Raw genomic sequence first — 26,207 nt, forward strand, 5'->3', positions numbered from 1 at the left:
TTTCTACAAATACATCAACAGCAAAAGGAGGGTCAAGGAAAGCCTCTACCACTTGCTGAATGAGAGGGTGGTGTAATGTCAGGGGATGAGGAAAAGGCAGAGGTGCTCAATGCCTTCTTTGCCTCGGTCTTTAATGTCAAGACCGGTTGTCCTCAGGAGACTCAGCCCCCAGAGCCTGAAGTTAGGGACAGGGGGCTGTGTGAACCCCCTGTAATCCAGGAGGAGATGGTTAGTGACCTGCTGTGCCAGTTGGACACCCACAAGGCTATGGGCCCAGATAGGATTCACCCCAGAGTAATGAAGGAACTGGCAAATGAACTTGCCAAACCACTCTCGATTATCTACCAGCAGTCCTGGTTATAACTGGAGAAGTTCCAGCTGACTGGAAATTAGCAAATGTAACGCCCATCTACAAGAAGGGTCGGAAGGATGATCCAGGGAACTATAGGCCTGTCAGCCTGATCTCGGTGCCAGGCAAGGTGATGGAACAGATCATCCTGAGTGCCATTACACGGCACATGCAGGACAATCGGGGCATCGGGGCCAGCCAACATGGATTCATGAAAGGCAGGTCCTGCTTGACCACCCTGATCTCCTTCTATGACCAAGTGACGCGCTTAGTAGATGAGGGCAGGGCTGTGGATGTAGTCTATCTAGACTTCAGTAAGGCATTCGACACTGTCTCCCACAGCATCCTCCTAGACAAAGTGGCTGCCCGGGGCTTGGATGGGTGGACTCTTCGATGGGTTAAAACTGGCTGGATGGCCGAGCCCAGAGAGTGGTGCTGAATGGGGCAAAGTCCAAGTGGCGGCTGGTCACTAGCGGTGTTCCCCAGGGCTCAGTTCTGGGGCTGGTGCTGTCCAATATCTTTATAGATGATCTAGACGTAGGGATTGAGTGCACCCTCAGCAAATTTGCAGATGACACCAAGCTGGGTGGGAATGTCGATCTGCTGGAGCGAGTCCAGAGAAAGGTGACCAATCTGGTGAAGGGTCTGGAGGGTATGACCTATGAGGAACGGCTGAGGGAGCTGGGGTTGTTTAGCCTGGAGAAGAGGAGGCTCAGAGGTGACCTTATTGCAGTCTACAACTACCTGAAGGGAGGTTGTAGCTGAGTGGGAGTCGGCCTCTTCTCCCAGGCAACTAGCGATAGGACAAGAGGACATAGCCTCAAGCTTTGCCAGGGGAGGTTCAGGTTGGACATTAGGAAGAATTTCTTCTCAGAAAGGGTCATTAGACATTGGAACAGGCTGCCCAGGGAGGTGGTGGAGTCACCATCTCTGGATGTGTTTAAGAAAAGACTGGACATGGCACTCAGTGCCATGGTCTAGTTGACATGGTGGTGCCAGGGCAATGGTTGGACTTGATGATCCCAGAGGTCTCTTCCAACCTGATTGATACTGTGATTCTGTGACTTTCCTTGGGGAAGAAATAGATGTTAAAGCCTGCATAAATCCTAACTAAAGTATTATATATATAAAATATAAATATAAGAATATGCCATAGAAATAAATTTATATATGGATATGTTTGTATATATACAAACAGCCCCCAGGCATATAATTTTCAAATGTTTATCCTCAAAAACTAAGTTCTGAGAAAAAAAAGCTAAGTTGAAAATAGGCTGTTTAGCAATAGGAGTTTTTGAACTGCACAAACCCAGTTGCTCTTAAATTCTTTACATACACAGAGGAAAGGGAAATGTGGAACTCCGATCAGACTTCTCAAGGTCTGAATGAATATTAAGTCCCAAATTAGTAACTTTTCTACCTAGCTTTTAATTTTTATGTGAAGTCAGACATTTTATGTTTTCCTCCAAACACATTTTAAGCAAGCGAACAAGCAATGTCAAAAATCAGGAACCTATCCTTTAAAGATGAACACCTATAAAGCACATGCATACTAACACAACATATAACCAACATTATGAATGGAAAAAATAGCATACTAGCATTTTCACATACTGCTTGACATAAAAGGTAGAAGCCACTGTATTTTTGCATACTCACTAGTTTTGCACTGACAAGTGCGGCAACCATTTTGGTCCAGTTTGAAGCTATAGGTACAGTCTTTTTCGGTCAAAGTGCAGTTCACTAAAATCTGACAGGTGGGTGGACCTATTGTGATGTATGTTGGTTCTGAAGGTAAGAAAAAAATAAAACAAATACATTTGAGATTACTGAGTATTTTAATTAAGTTGACAAAAAGGCATACACAATGTACAGTGAAGAGAATAACTTTTAATTAATTTTGCTTCTGATTAATGAATCTTCTTGGTACTTCTGAAACAATTCAAGAAACATTTTGTTTTGACATGATGTACACTCATCGCAAACAGTAAAACGCTGCATAAAATTTTTGAAATATTGAAACAGGAAAAAAATACTGCATTTTTTTGTTCACTATGAATCAGCTTTCCTGCACATGCAGTTTAAAACTGAATGTAAAATACTTCTTTTGCCCACTTTTCTCCAAAAGTATTTCATCAAACTTCGTGCAGATTTTTTTACTTTAGAAACTGAACAGAGCTTTCTCCAAAGCTCAGGTGATTGATACTACCAAGCTGCAAATCAAAGCATGTGACTCAGTAGATCAAATCTTCCTCTGTGTGAATAAGATCACTTGTACTGAAATTTAAAGCAGAAGAGACTCTGAATACCAAAAGGGAATCTAAGATACACTGCATGTGAGAGATCTCTGGAAACCATTTAACATGTCTATTCATTGAAAACATCACTTCTTACAGTACACTTTGCAGTACCAGATTATGCTTTCGAAGTTGAGGATATTATTGCCAATTTTTAGGTATATATAAACAGTATAACACTTACTTTTGGGCACCATTTAAATACTTTGGAGTATGAAATTTGTTTTAATACATATGGCAGCCAGAAATATTAATATGTTTTAGTATACAAAGTTGTTAGAATAAAATAATATCCAGAGACTTATGAAAATAGCAAGGAACCTCAACAATACCATCATAAAACAGGCTACAGAAGGAATGAAAGACCTATCTTTTCCTGAATGACTTTTTGCTGTGAGACTAATTTAGTCTATCTTGTGTTCTTCATAGAACTCAAGCACTTAAGAATCATCAGGGCAATAAACCATAATATGTTTTATACAGTATGCATATTTTCATGGACTGGAGGTGGCCACATCTTGCCATCTCTCATCCTCAAACCAAATACAATGAAAGGCAGATTTTGCCATCCTTACTTAAAGGCAGCTAGTCTTTACCTTCAGACTGAGGGTAAAATACTACTCAGTGTTGATTAAGTTGTTAGAAGCATTCACTGTTAACGAAAACAAAAATTTCTGCGCCTACTGGCTCCATGTCCACCAGGCAGCTTTTGCACCCATGCCTTCCAGTGAAGTGAAAATTATCCTATTATGAGAATGAGCTTTTCTGCTTTCATTGTCTTTCACAATTTTCAGCTTTCATAGCTTCTGCCCAGCCCTACTCTTCCCTTCACAACAGTTTATAAAGTGGATGAACATTGTTAATCCTTTTCAAATTAGGTCAGCTAAGGACAGAGTTTGGAGGGAAAAACTGCACGAAAGACATAATGGTGAAGTTAGACAACTTCAAGCTTATCTCAGAGGCCATAGTTCAGATTCCTCATTTTGCTGAAAGTTTCAAAGTAACATTCAAATTCTACTGCTTGTGTAATTTTTGTAGGAAAAACAGCTATACGCTTTATACGTGTATAAAACACCACCAACAGCTTTGTTCAAAGACAAGCTGCATATTTGTATAAAGGCATCCATGGTCTCTGCAGACCCCTCAGATCTCTTCTAATTTAAATTAAAACTTTTCCAGATAGTTTTCTAAGAATTTAATACAGATTACTAGGTTGGACGTCAAATAAGAGATTTTATAAATTTCTGTGAATTCTTCATTTCACAGCTCTGAGTTCGCACGTGAGTAACCATAATGAAGAATGTGTTTTAGAATCCATGGATTCCCAAACTAGACTTCTTTTAATCTCAGTGAACTGTTCATATTTATTTTCAAGTTCATTCAGTAAACTGACTAAATCATATTCATGTCTAATATTTAACATTTGCAACTTCCACAAACCATTAGTTTGGAAATCAAGAACATATTGATATATACTAACAATATGATATATACCAGAAACTCTATTAATCTCATCTGTTTAGGACTCAGAGTATATAAACTAGTTTTGCAGACAAATTCATTTTTAGCATCTGGTGCCTATCCTGAAAACCTCTTTTCCTACCTCACTCCATTCTCTAAGCAAAATACCCAAAACATGCAAAAGACCAGAATACAAGAGTTACCCTGAAGCTACATTCAGGTTACAGGTCAGGCAGCCCAAACCCTACACTTCAAATGATGAAAGTCACAGTAATGTTTATACTTACTGGTAGTTAAAACCACTATAAATCATATGAATCACTAATGCTACCCAAAGCAAAGTTCATGGACAGTAACACAAGCCAGAGAATGAAGGATACTGTAGCTTTACCATCTGACTGCAGAACCGTTAGGTGAAATATGTAGTTAAAAAAACCACAAAAACTCACTGAAAGCTGAGATGCAGGTTAGCATTCATTGATCCACTTGGGTGTAAACTAAACCTAGAGAGAAACGCAGTTGTGTTTCACCCCCCATCACTGAAGTTCACCCCTCAAGATATTTCTCTTTTATAGCAGGTATAATTTAATATCTAGAAAAAAAACAGCAGATGTTTGTTACATATTTTTTGTGGTGACTTTTCAAACCTATACTTCTGTGTTTTGATGCTCTTGTGTCTTGGACATGTTGACACAACAATTTTTTGCCCCCTTGATACACCCAGTAGAGTGGTATTTTTCACAAGGGACAAAATTAAATTGCCGTTATATTGATTTGAAAGGTTTTTGTTAGTCCTCTGTTCATTGTGTTTTACTATTCTGTTACCTCCCACTTTTGTGTCTGCTTTCAGTATCCTCAGTGTTTCCAGACAAGCTTACAAATCTGTTTTTTCTCCCTCCTGTCCTAAAGGTAAGCCCTGAGATACAGTAATTTTATATGCATGCCTGCTTCTCAATGAGCTGCAAGTAGAGGACAAAAGAAATTATTTAATTCCCTACCCCCACATGTGCAAAAATGCAGCCAGGAAAAAAAAAAAAACCTCAGTCCTTTTCACTTCACTAGACAAGACTCAACAAATAAAGCCAGCTCTGCTCTGCCAGGCTTCTGGCTATTTGAATAGGCAAGCAGTAGCTAAGCTTGAAAAAGCATGTACCACCACATGATCTGAGCTGGGCTTTCACTGCTGCTCTTGGTAGAAACGGCAGAAGAAAGATCCAGTGCACAAATGCACAGACAATGGGTGGGAAAAATGGGTGCTGTTGCTGTCTGTGTGCTTTACCAACAATAAAACTGTACCATAGAAAGAGACAAAAAAAAAAAAAAAAAAAAAAGAGGACTGAAGAGAGTCTGGATGAAAACAATGGAATTTTTTAATAGAGCACAGATTTTGCTGATGTCAAGTGTTTAAAAGCTTAAATACAGATTTCTACTAGAACATCTTGCTTCCATATACTCTCACTGAGCCTGATACTTTCTATGCTGAATTTTAGTGCAGAGGATTATTAATTTGCCTGCTGTGAGGCTGATAAAAATTTTTGAATTAATTTTTTACACTGCCATTTACTTAAAACCAACTTCACAAATTTTGAAATCCACATTAGATATTTCAGCCACTGGTGGTCTGTCAGTCTGACTGGTCCACTGAAAAATACTACGGTATGTGACCAAAACCCTGCATCTTGTTCATCCCAGCTTGATATCAAACTGTGCATTTATGGGGAAAGAAGGGAAGATGGTGACATCCAAGTAATGCCTGGAGCTGGCTTTGACCTTATAGACCCTGCATTAGCCCTACCAACACAAAAACTGGATGTATGTCACAAAAAAGAGAAGTTGTCAAGGTGGAATAAGACCATATTTTCACTGGTATTTTTCTACCCAGAATACTTTTGTAATATGAACAAAACCAATCCCCAGGCCCCTCTTTTCTGCTATTTTCTTATTTTTGAGACCCCCCACTTCTCCTGTGAGTGATGTGACACAGCTTGTATTGCAAAGAGCATACATTTTGTTCCGGTAAAAAAGTGAAATACTATATACAGATATATACACACGCAAGAACACAGGATAGTCAATCTGGTCTAGTACTGTGCCTCAGATACAGATCTTCTTGTGCTTGGATGAGTATTGAGGTCTTAAGATAATGCTCAGCTGAAGTATTCAGAAATGGAGAGAAACTGATGCATCTATGTTTCAGTGAGACCAGGCAAAAAAAGAGTTTCTTAGGATTAGAATTTTATTATACACAGAGTTTGATCAATTAAAGTTATCAAAAAGAAGAGAAAGAAAACTAAAATTCTAAAACAATAAATTGATGGCTGAAGCCCTGGAAAACAAAACAAATCAAAACAAACAAAAAAACTCAGAGATAATTTATTGCAATCTTGTTGACTTGTTTATCTGAATGTTAAAAATGAATTGTTCACTGAAGATTTCATTTTTCCTTCTAACTTTGGAGACTTCATTTACATAATTCTTTAGTTAATTTTAAAGAGAACTAAAAAAAAACAAACTCCCTAAGGCTGGTACCAGAATGAAAAAGGATACTCATCTCCTTATCGTACTCTTAGTTGTTCAAAATCTGAACTCTGGCCACTGAATTCGTATCAGAAGACAAACATGGATTCCACTTAACTGCACTCCTGCAAAGCCGCATTATGAGATTATGAGAGCACCAAGCATCCAGTTTTGGTTTGTGTGAAGGACAGGAGGGACCTGTACTAGCAGGAGCAGAGCCTGCAGGTGCAGGGAAGTGATGCTCCCATTTGCGAGCCCACAGCTGGGGTAGTGTCCAGCTTTGGGCTCCTCAGTAGAAGAGACACACTGACGTACCTGAGTGAGTACAGCACAGGGCCACCAAGCTGGTCAGGGGCTGGAACAGGTGGCATATGAGGAGAGGCTGAGAGACCAGGGCTTGTTCACACTGGAGATGGAGGGTGAGGGGAGCATCCTACTGCTGTCTACCACTACCTAACAGGAGGGTACAAAGGCAACAAGGCCTGGCTCATCTTGGAGGTGCTCCAGGTTAGGATGAGAGGCAATGAACACAAGCGTGAACATCGGAAATTACAACTTGATAAAAGTTGTTTTGTTCTTTCTTTTAAACCACATGGGTGGTCAAACTATGACAAAGTCCTAGAGAAGCTGTGGGATGTCCACCCTTCAAAATACTCAAAACTTAATTGGGACAAGGACCTGAGATCCTGCTGTCACTGGACCTGCTTTGAGCAGGATGTAGGACTAGAAAATCTCTGGAGGTCCTTTTCAACTTGCATGACTCCATGAGTTTCACTTTCACACAAACTCAGGACATTTCCAGTGAAAGCAGCAATATCCTTGATGGATCCTAATCAGGGAACTGAAATCCAAAGAGAAACATTTCAATTTCTGATGATTTCTGTATGCTTTTGACAAGTACTGATTACCTTCCTTCTGCAATAAAAGTAAGTTTGCCTAATACCATCTGTCTGAAATCTACTTAATGACTTAAAGAATAGCTTTTTATTCAAGCAGCAAAATTTCTTCCAGGCAGTTATCATAGTAATTCTCTCTGAAGCGTTATTTAGTGATAGCCACAACCACCTTTAATCAGTCTCACTTTTGTCCTCCTTTAAGTTATACATTACCCATGCTTCACCTCTTGGAAAGGTATTTTTATTATTACTATTATGTGAAAAACACTTAAAACAAGCTCTTTGCTTTGTTTCATTTGGAATGCAATATTTTAACTCAAAACAGGTTTTATTTCACGCTTTCAGTAATACCATGTGAGGGAAATACCTCCTCCAGGCTTTTACAAAATTGGTGCTAAGTAGGAAAGTAACTATTGCATTGGAAGTTTTTTCTTCTGCACATTGTTAAGTTGTTAAATATAACATTGTTAAACACAAATGAATTTAGAAGTAAATAGGAAACTTCTATTGCTGCTTCTAATTGACTGTTAGAGATCTGGACCATCATGTACCTTAATCCAAAAGTACTAAAAAATAAGGGGACAAGTATTTTACACTACTCAATCATTCCAGTTTTTAATTCCACTTGTAAATGTTTCCCTGTCAATACAGAAGGGAAAAAAAGCTACCCCTATTACAATAAAATGACTGTATTTTTCCTTGCCATAAAAGTATCACAGAATCACAGAATGTTAGGGATTGGAAGGGACCTCGAAAGATCATCTAGTCCAATCCCCCTGCCGGGGCAGGATTACCTAGACCATATCACACAGGAACGCGTCTAGGCGGGTTTTGAATGTCTCCAGAGAAGGAGACTCCACAACCTCTCTGGGCAGCCTGTTCCAGTGTTCGGTCACCCTCACCGTAAAGAAGTTTTTCCTCAAATTTAAGTGGAACCTCCTCTGTTCCAGCTTGCACCCATTGCCCCTTGTCCTGTCAAGGGATGTCACTGAGAAGAGCCTGGCTCCATCCTCTTGACACTTGCCCTTTACATATTTGTAAACATTAATGAGGTCACCCCTCAGTCTCCTCTTCTCCAAGCTAAAGAGACCCAGCTCCCTCAGCCTCTCCTCATAAGGGAGATGTTCCACTCCCTTAATCATCTTCGTGGCTCTGCGCTGGACTCTCTCTAGCAGTTCCCTGTCCTTCTTGAACTGAGGGGCCCAGAACTGGACACAATACTCCAGATGCGGCCTCACCAGGGCAGAATAGAGGGGGAGGAGAACCCCTCTCGACCTGCTGACCACACCCCTTCTAATACACCCCAGGATGCCATTGGCCTTCTTGGCCACAAGGGCACACTGCTGGCTCATGGTCATCCTGTTGTCCACTAGGACCCCCAGGTCCCTTTCCCCTACGCTGGTCTCCAACAGCTCTGCCCCCCAACTGTACTGTACATGGGGTTGTTCTTGCCCAGATGCAGGACTCTAACACTTGCCCTTGTTATATTTCATTAAATTTCTCCCCGCCCAACTCTCCAGCCTGTCCAGGTCTCTCTGAATGGCTGCGCAGCCTTCCGGCACATCAGCCACTCCTCCCACTTTTGTGTCATCAGCGAACTTGCTGACAGCGCACTCTAATCCCTCATCCAAGTCATTAATGAATATGTTGAATAGAACTGGTCCCAGAACTGAGTGCCCCTAATGATCCCCTTATCCATGATGTGCCTAGAGACAGCACCAAGAACAAGTTGTTCCATCACCTTTCCGGGGATGGAGGTGAGGCTGACCGGTCTATAGTTACCCGGGTCCTCCTTCTTGCCCTTTTTGAAGACTGGAGTGACATTCGCTTTCCTCCAGTCCTCAGGCACCTCTCCCGTTGCCCACGACTTAGCAAAGATGATGGAGAGTGGCCTAGCAATGACTTCCGCCAGCTCCCTCAGCACCCGCGGGTGCATCCCATCAGGGCCCATGGATTTATGGACGTCCAGATTGCTTAATTGGTCCCTGACCCAGCCCTCATCAACCAAGACAGATTCCTCCTCTATCCTGACTTCTTCTGAGGCCTCAGGGGTCCGGGGCTCCTCAGGACAGCCTCCAACAGTATAGACAGAGGCAAAGAAGGCATTCAGTAACTCCGCCTTCTTTTTATCCTCTGTCTTCTCCAGGACCCCCACCTCATTCATCAGTGGGCCTACAATTGCCTCTAGTGTTGGCTTTACCTGCAATGTATTTGAAGAAGCCCTTTCTGTTGTCCTTGACCTCTCTTGCAAGGTTTAATTCCAAGGAGGCCTAGCTTTCCTAGTTGCCTCCCTACATCCTCTGACAACAGACTTCTATTCCTCCCAAGTGGCCAGCCCCTCCTTCCACGATCTGTACACTCTCTTCTTCCACTTGAGTATGCCCAGCAGTTCCCTGTTCAACCATGCAGGTCTCCTGGTACCCTTCCTTGACTTCCTACCTGTTGGGATGCTCTGATCTTGAGCTCGGAAGAAGCAGTCCTTGAATGCTAACCAACTATCTTGGGCCCCCTTACCTTCTAGTACCCTGTCCCATGGGATTTCCCCTAGCAATTGCTTGAAAAGGCCAAAGTTGGCCCTCCCGAAGTTCAGGGTTGTGATTCTGCTAGCTATTCTGTTCCTGCTACATGAGATCCTGAACTCTACCATCTCATGGTCACTACAACCAAGGCTGCCCTCAACCTTCACCTCTTCAACCAGACCCTCCTTGTTAGTGAGGATCAGATCCAGCAGCGCTCCTCTCCTAGTTGGCTCATCCACCATTTGCATCAGAAAGTTATCATCAATGCACTGGAGGAACCTCCTGGACTGAGGATGGCTGGCTGAGTAGGCCTCCCAGCAAATATCAGGGTAGTTGAAATCCCCCACAACAACCAGGCCCTGTAATTGCGAGACTGCTCTCAGCTGCCTGTAGAAGGCCTCATCACCCTCCTCATCCTGATCCGGTGGCCTGTAATAGACACCCACAACAGTATCACCCCTGCCAGCCTGCCCCTTAATTCGCACCCACAAACTCTCAACTCGCTCCTGATCCGCCTCTGGACAGAACTCAATACATTCTAGCTGCTCACTCACATAAAGAGCAACTCCACCACCTCTCCTTAGCGGCCTGTCTTTCCTGAACAGGACATAGCCATCCATGACCACATTCCAGTCATGCGAGGCGTCCCACCAAGTCTCTGTAATTGCCACTAGATCATAGCCCCCTATACTAAGTATGGCAAAAGCATGCATCTAACACCTGGGTTCAGTTACTTTGATTCAAGCACAACGGTCACTCCAACTAAGCAGGCACAGGAGGTCTGACTTCTCCTCTTCATCATCTTCATTGGTGCTCCCAGTGCAGCTCTACTCAGTATTACTCTACATGCATATGCCTGAAAGCCAGCGAGTCTTACCAATGTTTGGTGTAAAGTGTCCCAAACATATCACAATAATATTTGCAAATGCCATAATAACAAACTATAACAGTGTGGGTTTACAGCAGTCCATGTATATACATTCAACAAAATCAGGCGAACACGTGACATTTTGGACCCCAAAGCTGCATTTTATGTATGTATGTAAGTTTTTCTTGCCTTGTTGGATTTTTATATAGGAATTTATCTGTATTCATATAAAACCAGCATTTCTAGCCAACTTCACACTAACGAAGAGGTTTCAATTGGCACCATACAAACACATTTCTTCATCAAAACTGTAAAATTGTAAGCTCTGTAGATATATCACTATATAGAGGTTGAAAATTTTCTTTTGAGATACTTCTTTGAATACCCAAACCACCATGGATTTCATCAATTCCATTGTAAGACTGCAAACTACTGCATATCTATCTTTTACATGGAATTTAAGAGCAGATGGCCTTAAAAATTCATTGCCTAGAGAAAAATTTTTACATTAATAGACATTAAAAAAATATGTCCCTGGAACCCAACAAAATAGTATTTGTATTTTATTTGTATTTATTCAGTATTTGTATATTGACTATTACTGGTATACTTAAAAACTTTCAGATGTTTGTTTTCATAGTTACTGTGTAACACAAAGACAGTAATCAAGATGTTTTGAGGAATTATTTGGAGAATATTGCTCATGCAACTAGAAGATGAAGTTGCCAGTGATTTCTTCCCATGTATAAGAAAAACATTGGGGAAAAAAAAATTGCAAAAAGCATGAAAAAAAGCATTTGTGCTTTTGAAAGGCTAAATTACAATCAATATAATTTCAACAAGTTCATACCAACAGTAACACGTGAACTTTTCAAACACACCAAACTAACTGTGATGCAGTACCATGAAACCACCAGGCTTAAAAAAACCCCCTAAATTTAAATGTGAAGACTATGTAGTCACAACTGTAGAATGAGAAGTGGGACTGTATGCTTCACTGCTCAGTGCTACAACTCCCCAACCTCCTCTGTCATATTCCCATCTTGTTAATGTGAACCAGCCTATACTTTAACTAAAGACGGCCAGATAAAATAGATCAATTCCTTGTGCATATTATTAAAAAGGCTGGAACATGGAAACACATTTTCAGTGTAGAGCACAGGGAAGCTTTATTTCCACCTGTGAGCACCACCATGTATGTTCCACCCCCTGGGACTAGCAGTATTGATAACAAGAACAAAAACCCTTTTCAGAATATAAATGGAAAAATAAATTAATTCCATAAATAATTCTGCCTACTGATATTTTCAGTACTTTTAACAATAATTAACTGTGTAGGTTGATTGGGTTTTTGTTTGTTTGCTTTGATTGGGTTTTGTTTTGTTTTGTTTGTTTGGTTGGTTTTTGTTGTTTTTTTTTTTTTTCCTTAAGGAGGGACAACCATAGGAAACTTTGGAAAAAGATCTTATTGCACTCAGCCACCAATTCAAAAAATAACTCTCTGAAGTGTACACATCTAATTTACAATGATTTTTAACCCCAGACAGAACAACTCATAAAATAGCAGCGCATTTAGATTCTGCAGTGCTTGGTCTTGGGATATTTGGAGAAAGTGTTAGCCGTGTACAAAGAATAAGCTCAACAGGATAGAATTCTAGAAAGCCCAACATCTCATCAGGAGCATGAAATGAAAACCTCTTCTGGGTGAGGAAGGAAAAACGAGTCAAAATCATGTTCTACACGTGGAGAAAGACCTCCAACATCAATAATAAAGAACATGCCTGTGTTTGGGGAAAGTGAAATAGCTCCCTCTTCTGTAGTATTTTATAACACAAACTACCTCTAAAAGGATTAAGATGTTTTGACCCTACAAAATCAGCACCAACTGACCTAAAGAAATATAGCATCAGCACTTTTAAGCATTTATTATAAAAAAATTAAGAAAAAAAGAAGTGAACAGTAGTCTAACTTTTTACCTAACGCTTGACGTGATAACTGGCTAAAAACAGGACCTGAAGGGTGTGCTGCTCGACAGCCTTTCATTCGAGCCTGCATACTTGTTTGAATTTTGTCTGCTGTCCAAAAAAGTTAACTGCAGCCTACTAAGCAGCAGCATGTGTGTTTACTTAAGCTTCCTGTAAAAACATTCATATCATTCCAAGAGTGACTAAATGTTTTCCATCCTCATAGTTTGCATTCCAGCCTTCCCTGCCCCTCCAGTTCATTACATGAAAAGTATCAGTTCTGAGTCCTGGGCAAGAGAATTTTCTTCCCGGGTTTGAAATACCTAATGCCTTGCAGGAATTTTTTTCCCAGCGTTTAGCTATCTGTGTTAACTACTAGAGTACAACAATTCTGCATCACGTAACATTTATAAACTGTATGCAAGGACTTAATATGAGATAATTTTCTAATGTCTGGGGGATTGGACTAGATGATCTTTTGAGGTTCCTTCCAATCCCGAACATTCTGTGATTCTGTCACAAATAACTCTGAAAATATGTTCACTAATGCTTCCAAACACATACTTCAGTTTGGCAGACTTATTTCAAATTTTATTCATACTGTCAACCTGGAACTACTTAGATATCTGTTTTTCTTCGAAAGTAACTATTATAATCCAAGATTATTTTTATTGTTCCAAACTGAAGAAGCCTCCTGTGAACCAAAGCTGCACGGTGGGGTTTTCTTTTTTGCAGTGATGCAATCAAAATAATCACAAACTTTCCATTCCCAAGATGTGAAGTTAAAAGCTTTTGTCTGTCATAATCAATTCTTTCAGTTTTCAGTTTAATAGGCATGTATACCCTTTGAACATATTTCAATGTTTTTTGACAATTTTAGGTGGAGTGACACTAAGAAGTAACCACCTTTATTACAGCAGAATCAATTAAGACTGCCTATCAAGAAACGTCCAAACTAGTAAGGCCATTCAGTTACTGTGACTAGCTGAAGATACAAACATACTAAATGAGTGTGCATCTGGGGCAAATCTATGAATGCTGTAGGCACTGAAAAGAATTATGAGGTTCTTCATAAGGGAGACATCCTTAGCTGCACTGATATACATTCATTAGGAATCTTTGGTTATTTATCCTTTCAGCAGTCTTCCACTGAACTTAACGATGAATCACTAAAAACTAGGAAAAGGTTATTTTATACTAGTATAGTTTTCCTGACTTTCTTAAACTCAGAGAGACTTTCTTTGGCAGTAGGTTTCATTATACCCTGGATTGTGTGGTTCAGCAGCCTCAGCTGCCTTGTCTAAAACCACTGTACTAAATAATGATCTGGCAAACGTAAGCCCAATTCTCGACAGCACGGCGTTTGCATCCCTTAATTGACTTTGATGAAAAGGCTGGTTGAGAACTGCAGTGCTGCTGCCGAGCAATAACTTATACTCACGCTCTAAGGAGATCTCTGGGCCCAACCCTGTGCTGGTGAAGACTCGCTCACTACCTACTGACTTCATCCTGAATGAATCATGTTTCTTTCACTGGACTCTGCTGCCTGTTTTTTACTTAATGAAGTGTCGGACACGCTAAAGGAACAGAACTGAATTACATCTCAGCTAGAGTTTGGAGCCCCTTTATTGATTAAAATGTTAATTTCTTTTGGTGAAGATAAAGTGTCAGCCATAATGACAGCAAAGTAATGCAGGCCTTATTCATGAAAATCCTGCGAGGGGATTTGTTTAATGCTTAATTTCTCATTCACAGCTTATGCTGGCACCCTGCCACCTGTACCTGAGGGCTCTCACGCAGAAGGACGTACTGCAAGATAACCAATTACTGCGTATCAGCGGACTGGTGTTGCAGCTTTCCCTATGAATAATAGCCTGAGCCTCCACGAGATGCAAGGGAACACAAGTGACCATAGACTTTCCTAAGGGACATTTTTGGCATCAGTGCCAGTGCTGAGCATTTGTATCTATTATCTTGTTAAAAAAAATTTTCGTATTGTCCTATGCAATATTTACCTTGCTGTGAACACAACTATTACTCCAATTTGCAGATGGCTGTCCACAGATGCACAGGGCCTGAGGGAACATGGTTATTTCTATCACTGTAGCTCGGTTGGTGGTTATTGATATGCTATTACACCGTTGATACTAAATAGCTATTTTAAGCTCCCGTATCCACTATTTTTTGGGGGGTAAAATTCATTAAAAATGGAATTGCTACTTAAACCACATCCATTTTATTTAGAATATAAACAATTGTTAGCCCAATGGAGAAGCAAGCAGCTCTGTAAGCAGCAGTACTAACAGCAGCCTGAATGCCAATGGATCTGGTCTCCTTCAACGGGACAGGTACACAGACCAGCTTCCATGAAGAACCTCTGAGACTAAAGAAGTGGGAGTGCACATCAGAATTTTGCAGTCCCATATAGCACTTGAAAATCACTTTCTGCCCTCTACCTAGCTGTCTGTTTTCATTAAATCCATAGAAATGGGCTCTCTTTGAGACTTCCTCATGCTGCAAGAAGCCACTGGCTCTAAAACTGTGAGGAAAGCACAGAGGGACAGTGTGACTACCTAAGCCTTGGCTCTTAATGAAGATAGTTTAGAAAACAAAGGAAGAAAAAACAGACTGAATAGATAATAGATTAAACAAACAAAGGCAAATCCCAAAGGACCAATATCATTACAGCAGCTATAGACGCTATATAGAAGCATCCATCAGAAGCTTAAAACTAATTCTTTGTGTTGGATACACACAACGTGATGAGCCTGCTTTTCCCAGCTCTCACCAGTGAAAGGAGGTGTCTGCCTTGAAAAGCTACAGACTAAAGAGCTTGAGTTTGGGGACAGACTGATGAAGGAAGGTCTTCCCTTCTACACTAGACTGTCTCAATGTTCCCCTGTCTCTAGCCTCATGCGTGACCCTTGCTTTCTGCCTCCCCCCCAGCTCAGACACACTCACCTCAAATTAGCCAACTCCCTGCTCACACTTTGGGCTTTTATCTGCACACTCCTTGCACCAGCACAACCCACAAGCATTGCTCTGTTGGAAAACTGGCAAGAAGTGACAAGGGAGGACATACTGTAACAAGAGGTCTTGCCAAAAGGGCTTTGATGTCTTTCATGTTCACTTAAAAAAACCCAGCAGCTATATATTGGTAAGCCACAGCCATCACTTGCATAAACATTAAAAACTACACATGAATTACTATTACTGCTTTTAGTTATGTGTGCAATTTCCTGAGCGAATCTCCTTTCACTGAGACTGAAAATACAAACTGCAATGCCCTGAATGCATCAAAAATACAATCTTAGTCACAACAGGCCACAAGAGGAGTTCTGTTTTCCTCAACAACTTTCTGCTTTCCTCTAAAACACATCTTCTCTCTTGCAATTCAATTCCTTTCTTTCTTGTCCTATCTTTTTCTTTGCAATAACCTTTTAGGCACTTGAAGACTGGTATCTTCTAATTCCAACTTCACTACTATCTGTTTAAGTTAAACCCATCCAATTTCTTCAGTCTATCTTCCTACAACATGTTTTGCAAAGCTTGGACTGTGCTCATTGCTCTCCTGACTCTTTCCAGCCTGCCTGCATCTCTTTCAGAGGAACAATGTCCACAAAAGGACCAAGGGCCTACTATATCAGCTAGGGACATGCCCAACCATAGCAAAGAGAGCAAAAAGGGTTACTTCAAGTCTTGCAAACCATACTGTTGCTCACAATTTCAGCGTGGTGCTTGCCTTCTCAAGGCTCTGTTAATCCACGTTCTACTTTTTCTTTCCCTTTAATCACCAGACTTCTCCTGGAGAACTGCTATTTCTGGTTCAGGACTCCTTAAGAACCTCCTCCAAGTGCAGCACATTGTATTTTCTCTAGTGAATTTGGTCAACATTTTTCTGCCAACTCTCTGCTTAAAACAAGCACACAATTTCATACCCTGCTCTCCAAGATGCTGTCTGCCCTTTTTAGCTTTGTTGTCCGTAGATGAAATAAATTTAGCTTCTATCTGAGCTAGTGAAAACATCAGACCTGGACCCAACACAGATACCAGTAGACACCAACTACAATGCAACTCAAGAAAGGCTGCCCACAGATTTGAAGACTAAACCCTTATACAAACCCATTGTACCGGAGTGCTACACCCATACATACCCCTGTCCTCCATACACCTACCCCATGTTCCTGCCTCTTCCTCCCCGCCAATCTCTCCTGGGAGCTCCAGTGTAAGGCATCTCGTGCACCTCACTCACCCTCCCCCTTCCACCAGCAGCATTGGTAGATACGATTGAAATGTGGAAGGGTGAGGGACCTGAATAGTTACGTTCTTATCCGTTACGTTCTTATCCAAGTCCAGCAGACAAGCATTCAGAAAATTATACATTTCAGACCAATTTGGCTGTCCAATCAACACTGGAACATGCATCCTGTGGGCTACACACACACATACAGGATATATACTATGGATAAGCATACAGCAACATTAAAAAGGGTTTACTGTGGAAAACTGATACAAATCAGTTCTGTATGGTAATATTACATATCACAGTTGCTACTCCATGATCTCTAATTTAGAAAGCTGTTAACAGCTACTTCTGTGTATCTTCAGTCTCTACAATCACTGCACTCTGGTTTTCTCACTGCTGTAGTAAGAACACCAGGATTTTCTTCATGGGGAGTGGGAATGTTCTCTTCAGTCTGAATTTACTGTGTTCATAGGTTGAATACATTTGTGTGCTGACATACCATGCTGGTACTTTAAGAACCTGCGTTCACAGAATTTCTACTACATTATATTTGATTCTCTGACTGCAGAATTTTTTGACAATGTAATCCAAGAACAATTTTATCCTTATGTAGCTGCAGGAATGTAAACTTATCTATGGGAACAGATATCTCTTTTCATTGAAACTGATTATAAACCAGCCAGGAAATAACTGAATTGGCAGAATTGTAGGTGCAGCAGCATTTAGATTGAAGACAGAGCAGGGAAAGTCAGAAGTGACTGATACTAATAACCATTTACTCTGGATGAGCCGCAGCCAAGCCAGATCCCACAGGCAGCTTTGATTATAATTTGTCCATCAGTCTCATGTTTCACTAGCCACTCTATTCAACACGCAAAATAAATGATAGAAACATCTTTGACTAAATATTTTGTTTCACATACTAAAGAGCTAATATCCGACATATTTAAAGTAAGTTCACAGAACTGAAGCTGGCCACTGGCAAGCTGGATCTTTTTTTACATGTAAACATAAGTCTGATGAGAAATAAATGCATACTTAAGAAATAGTGATAAGCATATAAAGTCTCTGGCTTATTATGCTTGATCTGATGCCTATTTTAAAATTGAAATAGGGGCCTGAATTGGTCCATCAGCAATTAAATTGACAAAAATAATAGAAAGTTTTCAACAGGCAGTCTTCTTCCTGCTTTATAGCTGTAGAATAATTAAGATTCTAAAATAAAAAGAATTGTTTCCTACATTCTGCACTAGTCCCAAAAAAAGTGAAGTAGTTAATGCAAAAAGTAAGAGCTATAGCTTAATTAAGAAATGCAACATACCACACATGTAAGAGCAGAAAAGTCAAGTATATTCATGATGAAATTGTATAATACAACTTTGGAATTACTATACACCATCATTTTAAACTAATCTACAAAAAGAACATTATTTTACTATGGTATATTCTCTATGGATTGAACATTTTACAGTGTGAGTTGAGATGTGAGTGAGAACTGGAAGCCATTCAAAAGAAAAGTATAAAATGAGGTACATGTATTCTTACAATCACTAGTAAACTACTATGTCAAAATCACCTGCTAAGTTTACATTAATTTTCCCCATTTATTGAATATATCACTAAGTTACATTGCTTTCTCCCTTGAATCCCTTTCTTGAATAACTTGCACAGTTGAAAATACGATCCTATATAATGTCAGTGATCCCAGAACTTAGCCCACAGTAGATATGGATTTTGGTTTTCTATTCTGAACAGTAGGAAATAAGAGATGCAGAAGGATGGGAAAAAAGGAGAACAGACTGCAGAGCACAGGGCAGTGAGTTTAAGCTATTAGTACGACGTTAGTAACGTTTCAGCTTCTATTCAGTTGACACTTCTGCTCATACGCTGAACTGTGAAATTAAGGTTAAGCTACAGATATGTAGATTTAATGGGGCAGTATGCAAAAAAGCATAATATGGCTGACACTGAAGGTTTTTAATTTTTCTTAAGAAAAACTGTGCCTGGAATATATTTTACTGCTTGTAGATCTTCACTAAACATATTGCACATTTTTTTCATTAGTAACATTAAAATCGAGGGATTGATCTGTCAGCCAACTTCCCAGCCAGGACTTTCTTCTCCCCTGGTCCCACCAACGTGCCGGCCACTGATGATGCAGTGAGCATCGGGAGCAGAACCTTGTCAACAGAAACGACCCTCAGGAAAATGAGTGAGAAGCTGATTAAAAAGGGGAAGGAGCACCAACCCATTCAGCCTACCTGGTTAAGAAAACAGATGTCAGGGGGCTGGATGATAACAGAAACAAAACAGCATTTCAGACAGGACCATGTTGTCATTAAAACTATATAACCAAAATTCAGGGCAGTAAGATGTGCAAAGGAAGCGATGTTTTTAAGGCCTGTCTTCCCACAGCATACTTACTTCCCCAGTTCCGTCCTACTACAAGCAGAAAAACAGAGAACAGAGATCCAAGTAGCCCCTTGCTTAGTGGGTTAGCAAGCAATACCTGTATTGCAAAGAAAGCAGACAGTACTTTTTTCTACCCATGCATCAAACTCCAAGTAGCAACACTATTAATCTCAGATTTAAGTCTCAAGACACATGATGCTATCTGATCTTGGAGGTGGGCCATAAGTCTATGGTTAATGCACAAGTCCCTGCTGCCATCAGCTCAAACATTTACTTCTTTTCAAAAATAATTTAAAAATACACAGTATGCAGACAGCCAACATCTAAGAGATTATTATTTTTCATAATGTTCTGGGATTTTCTTAATGCGAGCTTTCAAAGAAAAATGTTAACAGATTCAGAAAGACACAAAAGTCTCTGTAATTAAACAAATTTCCAATCTGATAATACTTTGATCTCTAATATATGTAAATATTTTTATGCAGGCTGCTGCACACAACGCTTAGCAGCCTTGAGCTTGTTTGATGCCCTAAAACATAACTTCAAGAAGTTTCCTGGTACCCTTGATTCGTTCATTTCTCAGGGATTTTTTTGATTTATTATTATTACAATATCAGTTGTTAAGCCTCAAATGCTGAAGTAATTTCTCATAAAGTCATCTGAAGCTGCTTCTTGCAAACTATACTTTTTATATCTTGGGTTCTGGCATCTGAGCTCACTGCTCAGTTTTAACAGTCCAGATTTTTGATCCTTGAAATATTCCCAAATCTAAATTCCTGAAATTAAATAACTTGGCATTACAGAGTAAAATCATCTGTTTTGTTTGGTTTTGTTTGCTGTGGGGGAGGGAAGGGAAGAAAGAAGATAGGATTCAAGTGTGTCTTCAGGTATCCTCTGACCACTGGTACCTAAGTATGCTCAAATCCCCTCCTAGCATGAACTAAAACTACTTCCACTAATTGTTGGCTCCATCATTTGTGTAATTTCATTTGTTTGTCTTGTTTGCCAAGATAGCACATACTGCCAAGTAAATAATCAAAGAAATACCAAGTCAAACGTGATGCTTTTACACTTAAAATTTAGGAAGTCGCTCAAAATACCATTCAGTATTACTCTCCTCCAGGTGATACACTCAAAACCAGATGACTACAATTAAGTGTGCATCATACAACACCTAACATGACAAAAAAAAATATCAAGTCAGATAATTTTCTGAGAAAATTTAAGTCTGTTGTCAGAGGATGTAGGGAGGCAACTAGGAAAGCTAAGGCCTCCTTGGAATTAAACCTTGCAAGAGAGGTCAAGGACAACAGAAAGGGCTTCTTCAAATACATTGCAGGTAAAGCCAACACTAGAGGCAATGTAGGCCCACTGATGAATGAGGTGGGGGTCCTGGAGAAGACAGAGGATAAAAAGAAGGCGGAGTTACTGAATGCCTTCTTTGCCTCTGTCTATACTGTTGGAGGCTGTCCTGAGGAGCCCCGGACCCCTGAGGCCTCAGAAGAAGTCAGGATAGAGGAGGAATCTGTCTTGGTTGATGAGGGCTGGGTCAGGGACCAATTAAGCAATCTGGACGTCCATAAATCCATGGGCCCTGATGGGATGCACCCGCGGGTGCTGAGGGAGCTGGCGGAAGTCATTGCTAGGCCACTCTCCATCATCTTTGCTAAGTCGTGGGCAACGGGAGAGGTGCCTGAGGACTGGAGGAAAGCGAATGTCACTCCAGTCTTCAAAAAGGGCAAGAAGGAGGACCCGGGTAACTATAGACCGGTCAGCCTCACCTCCATCCCCGGAAAGGTGATGGAACAACTTGTTCTTGGTGCTGTCTCTAGGCACATCATGGATAAGGGGATCATTAGGGGCACTCAGCATGGCTTCACCAAGGGGAAGTCATGCTCAACCAACTTGACAGCCTTTTATGAGGACGTAACCCGGTGGATAGATGATGGTAAAGCTGTGGATGTGGTCTATCTCGATTTCAGTAAAGCGTTTGACACGGTCTCCCACAGCATCCTCGCAGCTAAACTGAGGAAGTGTGGTCTGGATGATCGGGTAGTGAGGTGGATTGTGAACTGGCTGAAGGAAAGAAGCCAGAGAGTGGTGGTTAATGGGACTGAGTCCAGTTGGAGGCCTGTGTCTAGCGGAGTCCCTCAAGGGTCGGTACTGGGACCAGTACTAGTCAATATATTCATTAATGACTTGGATGAGGGAATAGAGTGCACTGTCAGCAAGTTCGCTGATGACACAAAACTGTGAGGAGTGGCTGAGATGCCGGAAGGCTGCGCAGCCATTCAGAGAGACCTGGACAGGCTGGAGAATTGGGCGGGGAGAAATTTAATGAAATATAACAAGGGCAAGTGTAGAGTCCTGCATCTGGGCAAGAACAACCCCATGTACCAGTACAAGTTGGGGGCAGACCTGTTGGAGAGCAGCGTAGGGGAAAGGGACCTGGGGGTCCTAGTGGACAGCAGGATGACCATGAGCCAGCAGTGTGCCCTTGTGGCCAAGAAGACCAATGGCATCCTGGGGTGTATTAGAAGGGGTGTGGTCAGCAGGTCGAGAGAGGTTCTCCTCCCCCTCTACTCTGCCCTGGTGAGGCCGCATCTGGAGTATTGTGTCCAGTTCTGGGCCCCTCAGTTCAAGAAGGACAGGGAACTGCTAGAGAGAGTCCAGCGCAGAGCCACGAGGATGATTAAGGGAGTGGAACATGTCCCTTATGAGGAGAGGCTGAGGGAGCTGGGTCTCTTTAGCTTAGAGAAGAGGAGACTGAGGGGTGACCTCATTAATGTTTATAAATATGTAAAGGGCAAGTGTCAAGAGGATGGAGCCAGGCTCTTCTCAGTGACATCCCTTGACAGGACAAGGGGCAATGGGTGCAAGCTGGAACACAGGAGGTTCCACATAAATATGAGAAAAAACTTCTTTACGGTGAGGGTGACCGAACACTGGAACAGGCTGCCCAGAGAGGTTGTGGAGTCTCCTTCTCTGGAGACATTCAAAACCCGCCTGGACGCGTTCCTGTGTGATATGGTCTAGGCAATCCTGCTCCGGCAGGGGGATTGGACTAGATGATCTTTCGAGGTCCCTTCCAATCCCTAACATTCTGTGATTCTGTGAAAATATAATTAAGATGACACAAGAATCTCATTTAAATATTGATTCCATTGTGCTGTTGTGTCAGTTTTGATCTATGTGACATAATTCGTATCATAGTATAATTTAACTCCCCCCACCCCAACAACAACAGAACAACTTTTATGGACTTAAGGTGTTGCTAGATACTTCTACTTCTAAGAGTAAAAATATGTTATAGCACAGAATTACCTAACCTAGTACGGATGAGCTAACTTGTGTCTTGAAAGCACTGTAGAGGCATTAGTGTGATACATTAATGAAGCACTAGCTTGGCTACGTTGCAACCTTTAGTAATGAACTATGGAAGCCTACGCTCTAACCCCGTGTTTGCTTCCCACGGTTTATCAGAATTATCTCAGTTGGATATAGATTATTTCTCATCCATTTTCTCCAATTTGGCACAGGAAAACAGAGACATTTGTCTACCCTTCTCTCATTGGAGGAAAAAACCCCCTCAACATATTGAAAATACTTCCATCAACCTCCCTCTCTCTGTACTACCTTCCCAGGCTTGCTCACATACATGCTAAATAATGAGGGGTGACAGCTCTGTGATATCCATCACGAGGGGATGACTGGGGTTTAAAAGCAGTTAACCTGCTTCCTCATCGTAAAATTAATTCAGTGCAAGTAGCAACTCTCTACAATTCACCGGCAGCTTTTACACATTATCAGACACCTTCTTCATATCTTGTGATGTGAATTTTGGAATGAAAGAGCACCTGTAAGAAATCTTTATCCTCCTCAGATTTATCCTAAAAAGTAAGTATCGCAGTGAACTTGGATGGATACTGCAACCCAAGGAGGCCCCCAAGACACACGCAGTTACACAAAATTCATTTAGTTCTATCAGAGATGGAACAGGAAAAACCTAAGTGGGCAGCGCACTGAGCACCCGCAAGTGTTCGCACACTGTGAAGACGGCTCTGAAGACAGATCTAGATTAACCATTTCCAAATTTAGCAATTTGGTGTTTTTCATGATGAACAACTACTCCATAAAAAGCAACTCTGAATGTACATACATATACACAATTTTAAATTTTTATTTTTAATGTCTCAGTTTGCAAATCTTCACATTTCCGTTGCCGGGCTGGGCAAGCATTTACTGTAGAGTTACGTTAAAAACTATACAAGATACCTGTATTCCTGTAAGGTAATGAAAACTGCATTTTAAACTCCAAAAATTAATCTGTCTCCCAGATAATATCATCCTTTGTAAGTTTCACTACAATAATTATGTCCAATATCAAACAATATTGTGCAAAGAGATTTTTAGTTGTAACTAGATTACACCCATGAATAAGAAACCAGGAATAATACAATTATCAGTAATACCAGCCGATGAACATTTGGATGTTCTAACTTCTCCCATATTTATTAATAAGCTTTTAGCAAAACTAAGAGTAAAACTAGTGAACAATACTGATCTGAAGTGATCGCTTACTATACTCTTTTGGGCCAAAAGATTATCGGACATTGCCACATACAGGTATATTTAAACCATGCTTATTTTTTCCACACTCACTAGTTTATTCAGTCACAGGCAATGCTGTACCAGCTACTTCAATCCTCCAAAATTTTAAAGTAAACCAGGAATTACCAGGTAAGCAGCAGCCATGACAGATCAAAGCCTAACAGAGGACATATCAATCTTACCTTCACACACCGGGCAGCACTCCCCGGGGACTTTAACAGGATTTAGACAGCTCTGCCCGCAGGCTGTTGCAACACAGTGTGGATCTCCATTGATGCATTGGCAGAAAGTACAGTCGTCTTCTCGCCAGCGGTCTCCGTGAGCTTGGATCTGACCATTGGCATAGCAGCCAGCAGGGTTGTTTACTGGATAAACTGGGTCTGAAATGAGAGGAATTGCAAGACAAAAAGAAGTTTTATCTTCCCTTTTACACCTGAACTTTATGTATAAATAACTGCAATACCATGATTTTTCATTACCTAGAAAGGGTTCAGTGCAGCCACTATCAAATATTGAAAGAACTACACTGTGGTATAGAGTGATAAAATAAAATAGGTAACAACTTAGATATTTCAATATTGAAATTTACTGTCAAAAAAGTTAAGTCATCTTATACTGAACATTCACAAATACAGTGTTATATTTTTCAACTATTTCAACTCAAGTTTTGTATGTAACAATTACGAGGCTTAATTTTTGATTTTCTGATTTTGTTCTTCAAAACATAATGGAGCTTAGATCTATTGAGCCATTTTTTGTACCAATTCAACAAATTCTGAGGGAAACAAAACATCTCAATGAACCATTGGAATGACTCGCATCAGGTTGCACCACTCTTTTATAGCACGAGCAAGGATGAGACATCTGGCACATTTCCTGCTGGAACAAGGAGACTGCCTTAAGCTACATCTTGTCACCGTTTTTGAGATATACTAGTTTTCCTGAAGATATCTGGCTCTGTTTTCAATTTTGTTTCAGTTGGAGCTTTTTCCTCTTAAAAGCCACAAGATCCACTTAGCTGCTAGCAATCAAATTTAGACTTGGGTATTTAAATAATAGAGTTTTGGGGGACATACTTGATGTAAGATTTCTCCTCAAGTTTCATGCAAATAAATAATGCAACTCTCTATATGCTACTACATGACTTGAAATAAAAGCAGCTTTTACTCTTCAGAAATAACATGTTTTACTCTTGTGGTGAATAAAAAGATAACTGTTAAACTCAAAAATTCAGTATCTGAGAATGTACAGTAATTAGGTCAAGTTTTCAAAGCAAGTAATAATACAAATTACATATTACAGAAAATTCAATATATTAAAATCAATAATTACAACTAAAAGCATTGTTTTTAGCAGACATCAAATAAGCACAAGTCATTTACACAGAATCACAGAATCACAGAATGTTAGGAATTGGAAGGGACCTCGAAAGATCATCTAGTCCAATCCCCCTGCCGGGGCAGGATTACCTAGACCATATCACACAGGAACGCGTCCAGGCGGGTTTTGAATGTCTCCAGAGAAGGAGACTCCACAACCTCTCTGGGCAGCCTGTTCCAGTGTTCGGTCACCCTCACCGTAAAGAAGTTTTTCCTCATATTTAAGTGGAACCTCCTGTGTTCCAGCTTGCACCCATTGCCCCTTTTCCTGTCAGTGGATGTCACTGAGAAGAGCCTGGCTCCATCCTCTTGACACTTGCCCTTTACATATTTATAAACATTAATGAGGTCACCCCTCAGTCTCCTCTTCTCTAAGCTAAAGAGACCCAGCTCCCTCAGCCTCTCCTCATAAGGGACATGTTCCACTCCCTTAATCATCTTCGTGGCTCTGCGCTGGACTCTCTCTAGCAGTTCCCTGTCCTTCTTGAACTGAGGGGCCCAGAACTGAACACAATACTCCAGATGCGGCCTCACCAGGGCAGAGTAGAGGGGGAGGAGAACCTCTCTCGACCTGCTGACCACACCCCTTCTAATACACCCCAGGATGCCATTGGTCTTCTTGGCCACAAGGGCACACTGCTGGCTCATGGTCATCCTGCTGTCCACTAGGACCCCCAGGTCCCTTTCC

General features: G+C 40.9%; 1 protein-coding gene across 1 annotated transcript in view; it reads right to left on the bottom strand.

Moving 5' to 3' along the window:
- The window catches only part of CRIM1 (cysteine rich transmembrane BMP regulator 1), a 202,739-nt gene that overhangs the window by 41,955 nt on the left and 134,577 nt on the right, over window positions 1–26,207 (bottom strand). Inside the window, exons 7-8 of the mRNA XM_068404398.1 lie at window positions 24,323–24,520; window positions 2,009–2,137 (exon numbers count right to left, since the gene is read on the bottom strand). Of these exons, the coding sequence (XP_068260499.1) occupies window positions 2,009–2,137; window positions 24,323–24,520 (327 nt within the window). The remainder of the gene's footprint in view (window positions 1–2,008; window positions 2,138–24,322; window positions 24,521–26,207) is intronic.

The sequence above is a fragment of the Nyctibius grandis genome, chromosome 1 (assembly GCF_013368605.1).
Source record: "Nyctibius grandis isolate bNycGra1 chromosome 1, bNycGra1.pri, whole genome shotgun sequence".
Classification (NCBI taxonomy): domain Eukaryota; kingdom Metazoa; phylum Chordata; class Aves; order Nyctibiiformes; family Nyctibiidae; genus Nyctibius; species Nyctibius grandis.